Below are 20154 nucleotides of genomic sequence, written 5' to 3'. Positions count from 1 at the left end.
ACGAGGCCTGAGCCAATTTGGTACGCCCTCTATCCACCAGGCCACCGGAGCGCCCCAGCTTCTACATTCTTAAAGCAAAAATACCAATTATTACCAACAGTTGGGTTTCGTAGCTCTGGGCAATGGTTCCGATGGTTATAATACGTTTAGGACAAACCTTGTTAGTGCATTTTATTTGTAGATACTACAGTGTAACATTAGAACACAAACTTTTTGTTATATAAACATCTCTCACAGTTTACGGACAGACCTTGACTTGCTTACATTCAGTTTTTTCTGTGCAATGAGGGACTATAAGCTCACTTCAGTTTCCTTCTTTCATAGTACAGTATATGTCGATTACATGATGAAACATGAATTCACAGTGTTCTAAAATAAAACAAAATCTCAGTTTTAAATAGGCCATTAATGTTACGCCATCACATTCCTGCACATTGGAACCACCACCACAGATATTAAAGGGATAGATACCTTTGATGAAGACTTTTTTTTTAAATAGTTTAAAAAAATATTTTGTCATGCATGTCCAGCATAAATAGCTAAATGTTTGTTTTATTTCTGTGCATGGTTTAGAATTGTGCCTGCTTTGTTGACTTATGCTTTTGCTCTCCTTGCTCCCTTTGTTCATGTGGCTTTTACAGACAAAGTAAGAAACGCAGGTGTTGTACTTCAACAACAACATCACAAAGGAATATTGTCTGTATGTTGTGGCTATGATTGGAGACATTTTGATACATAGTAGTGAGTATCAACATACGCTCCAGCTGCCACCATTCAAACAAACTAATTTTCAATTTATTTACAGGCAAACAGAGCACAGCTATGTTGGTATGGGACACAGGTGCAGAAATCCCCCATTCTATGATACATCAGTGTAATATTCGGTTATTTTTCTAGAATACCAGGTGAGCTCTGAGACTGTGGTACATTAGAATATTAATCTATCTAACATGACATCAATTATTTTGAAGGCAAATCCATTGGCATTATTCAGAACAATGATGACAGAGCTTCAGGAAAAAATGCCTTTTCAACCCTGCATGTTTCCAGGCAGAACTAGCAGAAATCTTGTACCTTTACAACTGAAAAACAATTAACAAATGCAAGTATACAATCCAGTGACTCCTTGACATGCCAACAATGGAGGCTGTCACTCAGAATCAGTCAACTTCAAACCCACAGTCTTCTGTTTATTTCTGCCTAAAGCTAAGATGCTATTTTCTACTTCTTGTTCGATGGTTTTTCGGCTTTGGTGAAGAATTATGGAAAATATGCATGTTAAGGAATAAAGTGTGTTAAACAATACCCCCAAATGATTTGAATGCAGTTACAGTGGCTTGCAAAAGTATTCATACCCCTTGAAATTTTCCACATTTTGTCACGTTACAACCACATACGTACATTTATTTTATTGGGATTTTATGTGATACACCAACACAAAGTGGCGCAACATTGTGAAGTGGAATGAAAATGAAACGTGGTTTTATTTTTATTTTATAAATAAAAAACTGAAAAGTGTGGCGTGCAAAAGTATTCAGCCCCCTGAGTCAATGCTTTGTAGAACCACCTATCGCTGCCATTACAGCTGCAAATCTATTGGAGTATTTCTCTACCAGCTTTGCACATCTACAGACTGATATATTTTGTCAATAGCTCAAGGTTCAGGTTCAGCATCAGATTGGATGGAGAGTGTCTGTCAACAGCAATTTTCAAGTCTTTCTCAATATTCTCAATTGTTTTTAGGTCTGGACTTTGACTGGGCCATTCTAACACAAGACTATGCTTTGATTTAAACCTTTTCATAGTAGATCTGGTTGTATGTTTATGGTAGTTTTCCTTCTGGAAGGTGAACCTCTGCCCCAGTCTCAAGTCTTTTGCAGACTCTAACAGGTTTCCTGCCCAGTATTTGGCTCCATCTACTGTATCTTCCCATCAACTCTAACCAGCTTCCCTGTACATGCTAAAGAAAAGCATCCCCATAGCATGATGCTGCCACCACCATGTTTCACTGCGATGATGGTGTGTATAGGGTGATTTGTAGTGTTAGGTTCATTCAAAATGCAATGTGTGGCGGGGTATGAATACTTTTGCAAGCTTTTGACTAGTCCACACAGACGTCATTAGATGATGTATGAAAGGTCAACCACAGTTCCTCAGGCTGGAGAATTGTGGTCAGTCGTGAGCAGGACGGGGACTCTAAAGGGAACCGTTCTAGCTCCATTCCTGTTCACACTGTACTGTACATGAAGGACTATAAATACCAGTCTAAGTCCTGTCATGTAAAGATATATTGTGTATCAGGAATGAACAGGGTGGTACATGGAGCTGGTGAGGGCCTGTTGAACATGGCACTGAAGTGGCCTGGACAAACAGCAATGGACTAGTCTGGGAGGATTTGCACTGCCAAAGGCATATTACAAGATGTTTACAAGGCTAAAATACAAACAGGCGTGTATCCCAGAGATTATGAGCTTTTATCAAGCTTAATCACTCCCAGATACAGAGAAGTCAGATAACACTATGTAATCCTGCAGAGAGGTGAAGCTAAAAGAGCTTTTCCCCAACACCTTGGAACAGGAGAGTGCTTCGCTCACCACAGAGAGGATCCATGTTACCTGCTATAACCAGTGCCCACTGCCCAAGGTACAAAGACTGTGATGTATATAACTTCCCAGTTCAAAGTCAGCATTGGATCAAAGTGTGCAATTAGCGGGAGACTCGTTTACTTGTTTTACAGGAGATCCAGGTCTCTTTGTAATTCTTTTCATCATTCATTACAGGTTACGGTTAACTGCAAGCACAGACTTCATGGTACAATTCATAGATCAAAGCCTGGGATTATAACAGGCCCACATTAAAGCCTGCTTCGGGCCTGAACAAAGGAAAAACATTTCTAAAAAGCAATCATGGCAAACAATGTAATACAAAATGACATTTGCATTAAATTAATGAAAACACACAGCTTCCGGATGCCACCAAACACAGCGATCGGACATGATCCCATATGCTCATGCAGCTTTGCTGCACACTGTGAATATATGGGAGCTCATGCACATTACAGAATGTGCACAAGAACAATACTTGTGAAATAGGTGAAATAATCACTAGTAACTGTACACAAAGTATGTGTGTATATGTGCATTTAAAAATGTTGAACTATTCCTTTCTACAGCCCCTGTATTTCACACACCAATAAAGATTATGTTATTATACTGTATGTCCATATGGCTTGTACTATGTAGGCAAACCCAAGTGCGCCCTCAAGTCATTTATAGCATTGCTTACTGTTAAAACTGTTTAAGTATGGGTTCTTACAGTTGAATTACTGCATCAGGGCTATGAGTTTGCACATGCTGTCTTTGTGCCTATGCCAGTTTTGACCAAATGTTTCACAGCCACAAGGCTTTTGTCCATCCCTTGTGTTGCTTTGAAGGATTAAACATTCAGCACATTTTGCCTTCATTTGTATTTCTGGCTAAGCCTCGGCCATACAAGAGATACACACTGTTTGTCTGCTGTCAGCAACATCCACGCTGGCTGTAGGCTACAGAATCAAAAATAAACATTTGACGACACTCTCCTGTGTGATCACAAAAGTCATTCAGCTCTGCATATTCACCACTATTCTCAGATATAATAAAGAACAAATTGTACAAAGTGAGTTCAAACTGTTTTAATTTACAGTTGCTTTTTTCATCATTAGTCACAGAGCTCAAATTAAACCTGTGAACAGTAAAAATTCAAATCGTTTTAGATTCTCAAATATTCATACAGTAAGGGTCTTTATGTTAGGCATAATCGTTAAGAGGGCTGGAATGTATCCCAGTGTGCACTGGCTGGAAGCAGGAAATGAGTTTACCAGGTTTTCAGTGAGAGGGCTACCAAAAAAACACAAATACATTTTCTGTTAAAGCATATTAATGGTCATATTCTCTCTGTTTTGGGGACTTGATTGTAAAGGGGTATAAGGACTCTCATTTTGGGTGCGAAAGGTCCCTGACATGTCTACTGGGACAGTGCACAAGGTACAGTTTGTGCCGAATCAGTGCTTGACTTGAAAGCTTACCCCATTTAATAAGATCAAAGTCATGTAGCTACGTTGCCAGGCTAAGCTACATTACTAAGGAAAATAATATTTTACGCTTTGTAACGCCAGTCATGAATACACTTTGTATATTACATCTGACTGATTTCTAAGTTAAAGTTCAGTTATGAACAACATAAACAAAAATATACAGGGTCGTAGCTAAATACATCTGCTTTTGTTTGGAGCAATTCGCAAATTGCCAAGAAAATTCAGGGCAGTGAGTCCACCTAAACAGTCATACACCTTTGCGTACAGGTGTAGCTAAATTATGCACTGCATTCTGACAACTTAGAAATAGTTTGTATAGTTCTTATCTTTATTAAAAAAAAATTGGTCATATTCCCACCCACGGAATCAAAAGATTTATCGATTATCGAGTATCTTCATGAGTGCCGGTATCGAGGTTGACATTCTAGTATAGTGACAACCCTACTGTGCACCAGAACAATTAAGCTATATGGAATCTATGTGGAACATGTAAATAGTATGTAGAATCAAGAACAAAACAAAAATCAACTCTGTCACACCTCTACCAAGGTGCTGAAATTGAGCACACAGCGTTAATGACATTTTTATTTAATTAAGGGCACCAGAGACGAAACTATTCTAAAAGTAATTTACTTTTCAGAGAACAACTCCTGTTATTACTTTTCATCACACTGATATCAAGCCCAAGGCTGTGTGTTTGTTTGTTTGACATCATGCCGCTAGGTCGACAACAAAACGCAGATAGTGTACTTGAACACATACATAAGAATGGGTGAGTCTATTCCACAACATCGAAAGTGATATATTGTAGAAGCCAGAGCTGTCTTTTCAGGCTACGAACATCAACTATAAAATCACAAGGCCCAAATCACACAATATAATGGAACTGTGCAGTTTAAGGCTGTAAGAAATAAATAAAAGAAAAACTGTTACATGTATTGCCGTGAAAGTTGCCAAACACATTCATGTTCCCCGTAGATGCAATGTCCAAACTCTGGCTCTAAACCTAAGTCTCAAATATCCTAGGTAAAAGTGCACTTGTATTTGTTCTTATTGCTAAACAGATTCATCCTGAAAATATCTTCTGGTAGTATTTACACATTACCATATCACAAGCCTGATGTAATTATTAGAGCTTTCAAAGACCTCTTTGAAAACTAGATTAAAAACAAACCAACAGTGACACTTGAACTATATTCTCCTTTCAACATAACTTTGTTCTTAAAATAAACTCCGCTCGGGGCTTATATTGGCCCTATTGTTTCATATTGTGAGTCTAACCCTTCATGCAAAATATGTAAATCAGTTCTGATTAATCGCCTCGTCCTTAATCCTCAGCGTTGATCCCTACCATAGTGGAGGGTCTCATTTGCATATCTCATTTTGAATCTACTCTTTTATGATGGAAAGCTGGTAATTACGTCTCAAGCTTGCCCCGCCGCCATATTAGTGAATGAATGTGATCTGCCAGTCGCACATGGGCCACAATAGCATTTTTAATAACCCCCTGACCCGAGCCATCATAAAAATACATCAAGCACTCGAAGGATATGGTGAAGATTTTTTTTTTAACAATGCAAAGTATTTGAGCACGAGTCTTTACAATGGAATGTCATTTTGTCCAATTAAGTAAAATACAAGATTTGAGTACATGACAATGGAATGTAAGCTGGGCTGCTTTTAATATCACAAGTTGAGATAATTTTTCTCAAAGACCAACATGACGCATTTTTCGCACAAAGCCGTCAGTTTGCCACCTCTATCAGCTTTCATTAAAACCTAAAGTGAAACTGATCATCGAGGCACTGATCACAGACAAGTGCTCACAATTTTCCTGTAACAGGCATAGACATAGACATAGCCTACAGTAACACTGTGATTCGTCTTCCTCTAAAAGTTTCCCAAGAGATTCTGTGGATCTCATCTTAAGCCATTCTGCTTTGTTTCTTACCCCCCTCATACACTTGAATAAACTGATTACATCGGTCATAAACACACTCTTGCATTATTAATTGTAATCCAATTATATATTGTTATATTTCATAATTTAGTGAGTGATTCAAATGTGGTATTCCGCATGACTACTTCTATAATTTCGCATCAGGGACTTTTACATTGTTGTATTTCTGCTTTTACCAGAGTGGAGACTTTTTTTTCCACCACAGGCAAACGTATCATTCACACTTCAGCCCGCGGAGCACAATTAGGCAAGCTGTGTGTTTTAACTACAATACACTGTGTTTTACAGGCATTATAGGTATGAAATCAAATAAAAACAACATATTTCTCGAGAAGCACCTGTGCACTCCATTACATAATCCATTCAAATGCAAGAACGAGTGGAGATCTCACTACAAAGATTGGTGGTGTAGTTCTAAGAGCATCCCCCCCCTCCCCCTCCCACATTGAGGCTCAGTCCTCAGAAGCAGCAGACCACAGGTTTTTCGAATCTGGCCTGTGGTCGTTCTCTGCACGTCATTCTCCTCTCTACGCCATTTCATCTCTGTCTCTTCAAACTGTCTAATAAAGCATAAAAATGCCAAAAAAATCATCTTAAAAGAAAAAGGGGGGGAAAAATGCCATTCAGATCACAGGCATTAAGAAACGTACCTGTTTGACATCATAGGCGAAGAGAACATACTTCAGATCAGGGGAGACTGAATACTTTGCCACATTGAAATTTACCTAGTAGAATTGTAAGGAAAGAAAGACAGAGGTAAAAAGTGTGTACAATGATAACCATTATGTCAGCATTTATATAATGATACATCACTAACAATAATATAATTGACAGTATAACAGATTATATTACTTACAAAGGTTGAGTTTGTCAGGACCATCTCCGTCTCATTTGTGAGGATGTTGAACTTGATCACGTGGCCGTCGCTGTTTCTGTAGATGACTTCCGAGGCTGTGTATAGAGACAGAGGGAACAAAGGGAAAAAAAGCATATTTGTGAACCAAATTGAATTTTGAAAGCTGTCCCCGAAAAGACACCGCACAGAGAAAAAACTTCAACGGGCATTCAAGCAGAGAGCCCCGACTCTATTTACTGTAGAATTGCAAAAGATGCCATCAAAAAAATAAATACTTTCTAAGTCTCATTGTTTGCGGGGATGAAATAACAGTGACAATTGCAGCCGACAGCCAGACAGACTCGAGTTTGTGCGACTATAATGTAATGTGATTTACTGTGACAATCTAAAGTGAGATTTCACGGCCAGACAAAAAAACACAAATATAAGGCTTATGTTTTCTTGTCTTCTAGGTAAGAAAGAATGCTCTGTATTGATGGTAAAAGCATTATGAGGCAACGCCGGGAAAACATCTTTTGTACAGAGCTGGATTGCTTTGGACGTGACAGCATTGTTGGCTTTTTGACAGAGCCAAACATTCCCAGAACATTGTCAACCTCAAATGCATAGGTATGGGGGATTTTCACATACAATAATAAAGTGTCAACACAAAAGCATGCACACATACTGGCAATCTTAAGTGTATGCCTGCAGATGTACACATTCACACGTTACAAAACAGCAACTATTACTGTTAGTGATCATTGTTACACTACAGACTACGCCAATGTTTTCAGGAGTGCTACCAACCGCCTGCTTGAGTACACATAAGCTGTGGTGTCATGCATGGCCTCCCATGAAGACTACCTGTGTACAGCTAAACTCAGACCTCTACGTTTGGAAAACGAATAGGTGTTTAGGAGTGGTGGGGAAAAGCAGGTTCAAGGAATCTAAGTATAGGTTTGGCAAGGCAGTGAGAATAAGCTTAACAACTTTACTTTACTGAGAAACCCGCAACCACTCTGTTCGACCTGTCTGGAAGGGACTAAGACCCTGTTTCCACCTTGAACTAACATGTGGTTTGAGTGGTTTAAGACAGAATACCAACTACACACCTCAAGCCACACATTCAAAAAACCAACCAGTGCCTGAAATCATCTAGCCTAGGTCCTAAATGGTTTCTACTATCAATTAAAAAGACACCTTTATAGTGGTGTGAATCTTTTGGAATCCCACTATTCGATTCCATTCCGATTTATGGGGTCACAATTCGATTCAAAATCGATTCTAAATTCAAACAAAATTTCTTCGATTCAATTCAATTCAATTCAATTCAATTCAATGGAGGTTGTTAGGAGACTCCAGTCCACTCTGTGCTTAAAGGCGCAAATGATGTAATGAAAGCAAATGTTTAGTCCATGTCTTATCCATCTTCATTGAAGTTTATTCTAATATGAGGCTTGTAATGCATGTGGTTTTAAAGCAAGGCAACATTACCGGCTGCAGCATTAAAGCATGTATGAAAAAATGTAAAAAGAAAAATAATAGTATATTAATTTTTATCGATTTTTATCACCCCCCCTACCATTGTCCAGCTCAAACCCATACAAAGTCCCACCTCCCCCCATCAAAGCAGGTGCCTTGGCCTCTCCACAACTGCCCACGTCAGAAGCCTTCTCATTCCCTTCCAAAAGACCCACTGTCTCCATCGTGGTAGGGGAAATCAATAGTTGTGAGTCAGAACACCCCTACATCAGGCAGACCGTACCCCTGTCTCTGCCTCCAGCCCAGGACAGTGTGCAGATCAGGTTGCACTGACCACCCATAACACGCACACACACGCACACACACACACTGTCCAATGCATCATCAACCCCCCCCCCTCCTCCTCCTCCTAATACTAACCTTTTGCAATGACTTTCTTTAACAGTGCAATATATTTTTATCCCTTTATATTTGGATGTACTTAGCTGATCATGTATTGGTATGCATGATGTTTGAATGTTGTTTGCTGATTGTTTTCATGCACCTTAAGGGGAAGCTCATTTTAATCTTGTTGTACATTGTATAATGTCAAATAAAGTGTTCTATTCCATTCTATTGTCTCCAGTGAACCAAATATTCAGGATTGAGCAGCAACATGTTGGAACCTTGCCTCTTCGGGTGAGGGTAAATAGAAACCACACATGAGTAACTGCTTAAACAATCAGTAAAGCAAGCAATGTCATAACAACTTAACAATTGGGGAAATGGAGAGGGTGACAGAGCATGAGGATCGCCCATCTACCGTATTTTCGTACTTGCAGGTTGACATTTTAGGTTCCGAGTAAGATGTCTCTCCGCAACAATATTACTTTGCAACCAACGTGAAAGAGAAATGTTTGTCTACCCGAGGATGGATTGTAATAACGTTGGTGATCCCCTGACCTTTCATAAATATAGCAGCAGCATCGGGCCACAATGTTCATTTTGTCCAATATTTTTGTTCATGACCAATAGATGTTTTTGTCCGACAGCAAAACACAGGCATCCAGCAGTGAGTGAGACAGGATATCTCAAAAGAAAACCCCTCAGGAAGTAGCTGAAAATGTTCAGCATAGGTTCTGGTCAATAATGTAGTATTGCCCCTAAAAGGATGTCATAAAAATCTAATTGGCCCTTGAAAAAGGTTCCTCATCCTTGACTTAAAAAGGGACAGAAATGAGTCCATTGAACACTCTTAACCAAACTTGTACTGGCCATACAAAGGAAAGATTTTTTGCCTTATATGAATTATTTTAAAACACCGTGTTTCCATTTTACAAGAGAAAGTACAGTTTTCAGTCAGCTACAGCATCATTTCAAATCAGATAACACAATTGGATGAAGAGGATGATGAGGAAGTCTAATTATTGCAATACACTCTAATGATGGGTCACATTCCTTGCAATTCAATGGTGTTGATAAGCTATGTTAGCAGTATCTGTTCATATTGACCTGGCTTAATTCAGCAATTCTGGAGAACGCTTGTTGAAAAAAAATCACTTTTTTTTCAAAATCAGTGAATATCTCCTCATGATCGACAGCCTGTGTACCTTGCATTCCCGTCAGTGATAAGTAAATCATCACTTCAGAGAGGCAATGTGTCTGTGTGTGTGTGTGTGTGTGTGTAAATGTATTGTCGAGAGACCACATGCCTAAGATTGTTCTGAATAAGAATTCTCAAATAAGGTGAAACGAAAATTGCTTGACACATTGATGTTACCAGTGGCACTTGAGTTAAGCTCTTTGGGGCCTTTATTACACAGTGTGTCCTTGGATAATATGTTCATAGAGATCAGCCAGAGACAATAACGTCAAGGAATTAAGCATCTACAGAATAAAATATGCATTGAATCATAGCAGTACTGCTTATGTGCTAAGCCACTTGAGCAATACTGTACATGTAAGTAGTGGAGCTATGGCAACACATGACTACTAATAATAGAATAGAAGTAATAGAAATAAGTCCTTTTTATCACTTACTTTTTGGGGTTTCAGATGGAAGGAATTCATTAATAATAAATAGTGGCAGCAATTAATGAATATTTTTTCTATGGTAGAAACAGTAGCAGGTAAAAACAAGGAAAAACGAATTAAGTGTATTATATCTTCCTCTGGATTCCTTTTATACAGTCTCTGCAAATTATGCTCGTCTGGTTGGCATTGTAAACAGGTCTGTTAGAGAATACAGTAGACATGTGCATATATGTATGCGTGTGCGCGTGTGTGAATGAGTGAGTGAGTGAGTGTATATAGGTGTATGTGTGTGTGTGTGTGTATATAGGTGTGTGTGTGTGTGTGTGTGTGTGTGTGTGTGTGTGTGTGTGTGTGTGTGTGTGTGTGTGTGTGTGTGTGTGTGTGTGTGTGTGTGTGTGTGGTTTGATTATAAAGGTCATGTAAGGGTCTGTGAGGTTATCCAGTGCCACTTGGAGGCAGGATTTATTAAGTAACTTAAATTGATGAAATGAAGACATGAAGCAAAGCACAGCTGTCTTCGGTGAACTCCTCTGGCTCATCCAAGCAGCTGCTGTGCTGCGTTTGGATAGCCCCCTGCACCCTGAGGAAAAGGTCTCCCCTACTTCCACAAACTTTCATCCACCATTATCAAATGTGGCCGCTGCATTAGCGCATGGACCGTCACATAAAATAGTGTTTAAAAAAAAAGTTTAATTTGTGTACAGTAGTTGTTGATCAGGTATAACTGAGGTGTTTAACGATCAAGAAATAAACTAAACAGACAAAGAGAGGGACATTCAGGCAATGTCCACACGTACACTGATATTAAAAAAGCGCTTTTCCCAATCCTGCCATTGCAGAAAATTCCCATATGACGGTGATAGAATATCTCCCTGTAGACATGTGAATTCAAAGAATTATTGAAAAAGCTCAAGTAATAATGCCAAGCCAGTATGTGGTGATATGTGTCCACTATCGAAATTCTGGAAAGGGTACCAGAATAATTGTACCGTGCCGTACCTCATTTTGTCACCCTTTCATTAGGATACCAAGCCGTCCCAAAGGTTCCCAAAAGGGTGGAGCTGCACACTGCAGTCCGTTTATTGGTCGACACAATAATAATTTCCATGCGAGGGATAACTAATGTGCATAATCTCCTCGGCAAGAGTGAAGAGTCTTGGGGTTTAGAGAAAAATGGCTGCGCGCAGCTCTTTGTTTACTATGTGCCGTTTTTCCTCCTTATTGAATTAACCAGCGGGCTACACTGTGTCACGCTGATAAGACGTCACCATAGCTATGTAGCTATGTGGCCAGCACCGATCAACGGCTCTAAACCATAGACTATATAGGTTGGGTATAAACCCCGCCTACCGAGTAAAGGTACTGTTGGTAGTGGAAACACAAGCCAGACCTAGGGTTACCGAGCCCTCTCGAACCGTGCAGTGCCAAACCGAACTGTGCTGCTGAGTGGAAACAAGGCTAAACTGAGATGACAATTGACAGCACTAATTTAAAATCTGAAAGCCAAAAACGTGATGGGTTCATAGATAATATGATAGGTCAGGCTAGGGTGAGCGAGGGCGAGATAGAGAGAGAGAAAATTGTCAGAGAGGAGACTGCAATGAGTCAGTGTTTCCGCTTGAACTTTCGCCGACCTTCATTTATGTTATGTGCTGTGTTGCATTGCTTTTGAAATAGCCCATTGACTTACAGTATACCCAAAGGATTAGATAACACAGAAAAAGCATACCACTGGCAAAACTCTCCCTCTAAAGTTATGTGTCTCTGATGGCTTCCTTTCAATCCTAAAAAGTTAAAGGTAATTTTGTATTTGATGTCCAGCGGTGTAAAAATCAGTGCACGCCTTGTGTGAGAGAGGAATTAATATTTAGAGCTGATAAAAAGGAACTCATTCCTGTGATCTTTTAAACATTACCATAGGTCTCTCTGTGCACTGCTCTCTGCACTTGTCTCCTTAAATTATGAAATGTTCGTAGCAGAAAAAGAACAAGCTAAGACTCTAATGTATAAGTAATGTCTATGAATAATGGAACGCCCAGGCTTTTTTCCCTCCACGCTTAGGTAACCGAGGTGAAATCGTGTGGATTGAGTAATGGTCACACCCACACGCAACATGATGCCACTGCAGATTTTTGTTTGTGTCATCCGAAGACGGGTAAATATGATATTTTTCCTGGCGCAAAGCAAAATGCAGTTTAATGACTAACATGACATTTTGAGCTTGGTTTAGCAGTTAGAAAGAGGGTTGAGTCAAGACGAAAAACATGATCAGTGTCTGTGGTAGAGGCATCACTCACCACCACCAATTAAAACAGATTTTGCTCTTCATTTTTGTAAACAGGCTATCGGCACTCTAACAGTGTTGTGTTGAGAAGAACAGTGAGCCGTGAAAGGGAAGCGGTGTCCTTGTATTAGAGGGAGCACAAAATCTTAATACACAGCACCATTTTAGCTTTGGAAGGAAAAACACTGCCACATTCAAAGGAACACTTGTATGAATCGATTTGTAGTCACATAAGAGTGGTTTTATAACATTCATGGCATTCAACATTCACTAGGGGCCACGATGCCTTAAGGTGAGACTGCAGGTGAACGAGGGTAACATTTTCTAACATAAAAATATCATCATGAAACTTACCCAGCTGATTAATTAAGTTAAAAGATGTATCTTTAATGTTTGAATACATTTGAACATGCAAACACGTTTACACTGATTGCAGCAGGCTGTACCAGCAATATAGGGTCTTGCACATGGACACCTTAACATGGCAGAAGGCGAGCATTGTTGTACCACTGAGTCAGCCGCCCCAACTTAATGCAGACTATAATATTCTCTTATACATCTCATCCGTCTCTCATATAAGTCCATTATGTTACATTTAAAAGGTGGAGTCAGTGATTTTGGAGAATGCTTGTTGTCAAAACCAGTGAATATCTCCTAACAATCTACTATCGGTCCATACTGTGTCCTCTGAAAACAAATCCAGTGTTAATACACAGCCTAGATAGTAAACAGGTATATAAACAAATGGAATGTAAACAAAGGGGGCCCACTGTAGCTAGCAACATGCCTGTTTACAGAGCCTATGCTGTGTATTAACAATGCATGTATTTTCAGCGCACACACAGTACAGACAGGTAGCAGGTCGTAAGGACTCACAGATTCACAAAATCAGTGATTTTGACAACAAGTATTCTCTAGAATCGCTGACTCCACCTTTAATGCCAAAGTTGATCTCTTAATGTTTGTGACAAGCAAATGACGTGCCTGCTCTGATGACACACCATTGGCAGCTGTTTGTTCCAGGTATCCATTACTGACACTGCTGAACCTTTTAAATACTTGTTCCCAAATTCTTAAGAAATAAGAACACACAAATGGTCCTGCATGATGAGTATTTTATGTTCTCTGTGTGTTGCTTTGTGTGTTGTGCCCCCCCCCCCTGCTTACCTCCAATTTTTCATTACAGGACAAACCACAAAACCCTTTCAACACAAAACGCACACAGCATGATTTCTGCTGATGCATTAGCTCACAGCACGTCACTAGAAAAACGTGTTCCTTTAAAAAATAAATAAATCAAAATCACCTGCTAGGTGAGTATTTATCCAAACACAATAGATACACATCCACACACAGGACCCCATGAAGAAATAAATTAGGCCTGGGTAATGATACCTCGCTCCCTGTGTTTGCACTCAGTGGGCCACGAGACACATTGTAATTTCCCTTTGAAAACAGCAGATTCATTATGTTTTTAACTGTCCAGCCCAGCGTGCAGCCCACATAACTGTCAGGAAATAGGAGATACATTCTGCCCACTGCATGGAAGCAGTAATAAGGGAAAAACACATTTATTAGTAAAAATACCAGCCAGTAATACATTGTCAAATGTCTTAATCATATGCCTATTTTTGATCATTTGAGGAAATGATACCAACACACAGTAAATATTGAATGCATGTGGAGTGGTGTCTTGTGCCTAGATTATTTTGTGCAGATAGTACAATGTGTCTTGAATAAGTCTCGATAGCCCTGAGTCTAACAGCTGGCAGAGTGACACGCTTCACTACTCTGACGTGAGTAGGTGTAGTGAGCGACCTATGCCGATTTATTCAACAAAAATGCACGCACGGTTACATTAACGGTTTCTGTCTGAGATCTGAGAATATTTCCTCACGATGCACTACCTGTCCATACTGTGTGTTAATACACAATCTTGGCCAACAGTATAGCAACATGCCCCTTTACAGAGCCTAGGCTGTGTATTTACTCTGGAATTCCTTTCAGCACACACTCATACAGGTAGCAGATCGTGAGGAGATATTCAATGATTTTGACAACAAAAAAATGTTAGCACAACAAGCAAAGTGGCTAATTCCACCTTTAAGTTTTAGGTCGAAATGATATGGAAAGATCCTGATTAATTGACACACAGCTACACTGGCTTCAGTTTCATAAGTACAGGGAGGTGGAGGGTTAGAAGCAATGAGAAAACAGATTGGAGACTAACTGAAAGCCCCCTTTACTGGCAGATAAGGACACACAGTCAATGGAGTGCAGAATCTGAGGGCCAAGTGCGAACTCTGGGCACTATGTAATATTCATAGCACACGTTACTAAATTATTTAGCCAAGGTTGCGTAATGCTTTCGATTCTGTGTCTGTGAGTCCCTAAGGTTCCACCAAATGTCACAGCTGGTCAAGCTCAAAGCCAACTTGTTAAAGATAGAACACGAGCGTTCGGTGCTGCCGCTGCTGACAGTAAATAATATGGAAGCATGTGCTGCAGTGTGAGGGATTCAGTGCCAGATGAACTTGCTAGAGAAAAAGTGGTTCATTAGAAAATGGCATCTGTGGGTGACTGCTTTCTTGTTGATGAAACAGAAATGCAGAATCAGGATCACTTTTTTATCAGAACTTGCAGCACATGTACAGGGATACTGAGATTGGCAGCCTTCTGTTGGTACAACCAGACATTGAGTAATCAGAAAAAACCGCTGGGCTATACATTGAAAATGGAATAACAGTATATAAAATAGCAACTAAACCATATATTTATTTTGGATTAGACCACAGTTAACAAAGTAAATTGTAAAACACACTTGGTAGGATTTTGGTTGAGGATGTTCAAGGTTTTAATTCGTACTGGGCATAAGAGCTCATTTAGTGCAACGATATAGAGTAATTTCAACAAGCACCAATCAACTGTGGCCTTTCCTCTGAATCAGTTTATGAACATTAGTTTGTGCAAAACACTGATAAAACTACTGTGTAGTCAATCAACGCATCAAATTAGTTTTGACTTTAATCGAGCCAAGGTAAAATGGTCTTTTACCCCTACAAGAACCCCTACGTTTCACAACAATCTTTTAGTTACACTTCAGTTCGTTCATAAGAGCAGGGCATGCCGCCATGTTGCACCGCCATGTTTCTACAGTAGTACAGAATGGACAAACTTAACGGCCTTATACGTTTGTCTGTAAACTGTGGGTGTCATCGGGAAACACACCTGTTGGAAAACGAAGAATAAGTACTATAGAATAAATAACTACATACATCTTCACCTCGTCACTTGATATTGTGGAAAGACTTGAGGCAGTGGTGTATAATGCCATCTTTAGTAAATAGCTTCTTGTCCTTCAAAGGCCACTGTAGCTTCTGTAAATTCTCTGAATCGGAGGGGAAAATATAGGGAGTGTTGCAATTTAGAACGTTCACTAGATAACGCCAACATACTCCTATATTACACAATGTACCAGTAGAGTTTTCTCAAATAGCTATGTTCAAAAGATCAACTCTTGATCGTATCTTTTCAACTCTTAAAAGGAGATATGTTTATGGCAGCTGTTGTTTCCAAGGTGACTAATTCATTTTTAATAAAGAAAATTAGCAGTCTAGAGTGCTTAAAGTGCTCAGAGAACTGGACTTTGGAGCATCTACAATTCCCCAAGACTAATCAAACCCCATCTGCTGAGGAAGATTGTGTGATACAATCAAAGAGCTCCAGAACAGCTGCTGTACTGGATTTTACTCAGCACCGTTTAGCCATTTTAATCCTTTATATCACCAATTTGCTGAATCATCGGGATTCTTGAGACGCAGTGGGCCATAAACAGGAATGTACAATAGGGATTTTTAGTTCCTGTAGTTTAATTGAGGACATTACTTCTTGTGTTTTTAGTGGCTTGCAGCATTAAGCTGAAACGGGAGATTCATACTCGCATCCCATTCACTTTAATGTATCGACAATATTAGGTTTAGATGGGAAATTCACAAACAAATCCATAATAGAAACAGTGCAATGCCACATTACAGTACAATGCCGACGCAAATTTCAGATATCTGTCAGTATCTCAGCACTAGTGGCCATAGATTCTTCCAATATACTTTGATTGACGAAATATGAGCAGACAGGCGCCTTATATTAGAGCACCCCCCTGCAATCCCTCTAGCCTCTGACTCAATGTATTCATTTATTTTTGGTCCACCAGAGAAATAAAGGAGCAGCGTCTCTGATTAGATTAGAAGATTAGGATATAGATTAGCACAACACCTCCTCTGCAGCATGAACCTTTTAGAACATCATCAATAAAAGAGATTTAATTAATTACCGTGCCTTATTTAACAAGCCCATTCCGAGCTGTTCTAATTGACTTGTAGGGGGTTGTGTGTGTGTGTGTGTGTGTGTGTGTGTGTGTGTCTTTTCAGCACGAACACACTACTGTGCTGGTGTAATAATATCTACAGTAGTACAGTCCACGGGAAACATTTAGAAACAAATTACCGCAACGTTCATGGCCCAGCATTAGTTTGCAATTGACTTCGTCCACCAGAAGCTAATAGCTAATTTCTTCTCCACTTGTTTTGAATTCTTACAGACACAGCATGCTAATGATGACATGCTTATTTTCATCATAACTACAGATTATTTATGGGTCAGAAGACGGAGTGCTGCTTCCAAGAGCCTCCTTCCTATTCTCTGTTCCCAGCACATACTGCAGGTTTTACATTTGTTTAGCTACACACACCCTACTGCTCTGGGTAGGGGAGAATAGGGTGGGTCGAGCCAGTGAGATAACCTATTGGCATCAAGGTAAAAAAAAAAGTGACCACCAATTAAAAAGCTGTATTTCACATAACAAAGGCAATCACAGACACAATCGCCTGGAGAGAACACGATTTTTGTCATTCAAAGCAAATTTCTCAAATGTATCTTATAATAAATAAAAAATACGAAAAAAAAAACGTTTTGGACATTGTGTCATGTTAATTTAGGTCAGTAATTTAAGATAAAAATAACAAGTCCATAAGCCTAGCATAATTGTAGATCAGAGCCACTGTATGAAACCGTTTTGACAAAATGAAAGCTGTCGGGAAAGATGTGCCAGTTCAAAATGATCAGTTCCAAATAGTTTTGTGTTGTCCAATTTCTAGATCAGCATTTGACGGTGCTAATTACACTAATTACAACAAGGGTCTCAATCATCCCCATGTTCATTTGAACCCGCCTTTTGTTCAAGTTATACCATAGCACAAGCTTGATCGTTCATCATTGTTCTAAAAACATGATAATTGTATAACTTGTTTTAATTGTTGTGGGTAAGACACAACCTAAGGTATATATAGAAACTATTACTTGAAACAAATACACTTTAAAGTGTCCGCAAAAACATCAGATGTAAAAGCTGATTCAACCCTATTATCCCCTACATATGCTTATGAAACATTCAATTATTTTCTGAGTGTATGTGAGAGAAAGAAAATCCCTATCAGGAATATCTGCAAAGTGTAGTTTTCATCATAATCCCTTCTCTCCTTGGTTTCACAGCGTTCTCCTCCTCCCTACAGTCACCATCATCTAAAACAATGTCAGCGCCAAATCCGGGCAACATAAAACAAGTTTCTCTTGACAGAGAGGGATTTCTTTTTTCTACCTTAGGGGAGCAGAGTCCTCTTCTAAAGGTCCAGCATGTACCTGAATGCCTCATTGTTCCGTGCAGTCAGCAGTTATTATTCCTGTAACCTGCACTTCCCCTGTGGCGCTAACAGGAACATTTCCATTATCTCAAGGTCTTTCATCAGCAGCAGGTCACCTCGCTGGCACTCGCTAAATACAGCAACATCACGTGTGCAGCTAAAGCACTTGTGCTCAGTAAAAACAGCACAGTAGTACAGCATAATTAAATGTAAAACCACACTACACGTCATGTATTATTTTTTCCTCGTATTTGAATATTGCCAGCATCAAACAAGTTAATAGCAATAGTGTCCTAACTGATGTTCACACCAATCTACTAATAACACAGATAAATAATGTAATACATACTGACAGTTAATTTATGAATTGCACAGTTTCAACAAAATGTCATCATGCATCATCAAGACCAATGTGGGGAAAATCAAATCAAACCATTGACAGCAGGTCAGTAAGCCTATTTGTATTCTCACAAATAATTAACTGACTATGAGCATTATGAGTATCATTAGAGTGCAAATATACCACATGTTATCAATATTACCAATATTCAAAGGATCATTATGTCCATACTAAAGTACAGGGCAGGCTAGAAGCATAACAAACAGTTGAAAGTGTTTTTGATTGGTCAGGGGATATTACTGCATTACTCCTCCTGATCTACATACCTGTCACCATGGGGACCAAATTATTTACATAACTACATACAGTACTCATCACTTATGCAGATTAAAACATCGCTTCTAGAACAGTTCACTATCAGCAGATGGATTTAAAAGTGGTTTCTGAAATCATGCTAAAATCACACATCAGAGTTGGAAGAGGACTGTCTCAATCCTGTTGGTCCACACCAGGGTTCAACCGCCAGCTTTCAACACCTTTAACTGACTCCACCTTTAAAGCGGCTACGAGTAACATTTAAATAGCTTTTAAACAGCCTCATGTTTCCTCTCATAATCATAAATTACCCTTAACAGCAAACGAGACAATCAGTGCAAAGAAAGACGTTTTTATATAGTTTTTATTGCTGCATTTGATCTGGTCGTACACCCAGTCCGATTTTCGGTTCACGCGTGCATGCTCTATGGTCACATATCCGTATTGGTCACAGATTTCAGTGTGGCGCAGGAACGTGAATTGAGAAGCCTATCCCTCCTGGTGAGGGAAGGGGAGCGGGAGCCTTGTTTGAGACAGTTGTTTGTCGTCATAATGACTGATAACGGGGCTGAACCATCAAAGAAAAAAAAGAAAATGCAATGAAGAAAAGCTAAAAGGGAGAGTGATAGTCGGGCGGGAGGGCGTTGCCAAGCAACGTATACACAATTTCACGCAGCGAAACTAGACTGCAGTGTTTACTCCTAAATTAATGAGCGGTAGCCTACTAAAACAAAGTTTACTTTGCCTCACCAGCATCATCAGATGACCATTATTCATCGGAGATAGTCATTATTTACAACATAAACACATTACCTCATCGTGATCCATACTAACTGCCATCTCTCGTTCATTCGCTTTGTGTGAGGACACGGGGACTCGTTCAGCTCCGTGAGAGGTGACAATGCATCAACTCATTGCAATCAGGTGTGTTTAGCACTTACTGGCATTAGTTGATGCTGTGTCACCCATAGACTCACAGAGCCGAAAAGAGTCCGGTGCCCTCACACTTTCAACACACGGACACGCACCATATTGCTTCCTGATTATTTGAATCTTGCGCTCCCTGCACAAGCTACAAAACAGCTTCACGACAGCTGGCGTCGTAATAATACTACCGCTTTTGTTCAAAGGTGTCGCCAACGTGCCGACTT

The 20154-nt window shown here is 39.6% G+C and overlaps 1 protein-coding gene across 1 annotated transcript in view; it reads right to left on the bottom strand.

The window, feature by feature from the left end:
* dpp10 (dipeptidyl peptidase like 10) overlaps positions 1–20154 on the bottom strand; it is a gene marked incomplete at its 5' end in the record, with an annotated part of 93254 nt that overhangs the window by 36006 nt on the left and 37094 nt on the right. Inside the window, 2 exons of the mRNA XM_080037577.1 lie at positions 6686–6760; positions 6892–6986. Coding sequence (XP_079893703.1) covers positions 6686–6760; positions 6892–6986 — 170 coding nt within the window. The remainder of the gene's footprint in view (positions 1–6685; positions 6761–6891; positions 6987–20154) is intronic.

Source organism: Ammodytes marinus (genome assembly GCF_949987685.1).
Source record: "Ammodytes marinus genome assembly, chromosome: 12".
Lineage (NCBI taxonomy): Eukaryota > Metazoa > Chordata > Actinopteri > Uranoscopiformes > Ammodytidae > Ammodytes > Ammodytes marinus.
This window is presented reverse-complemented; position numbering and strand designations above follow the sequence as displayed.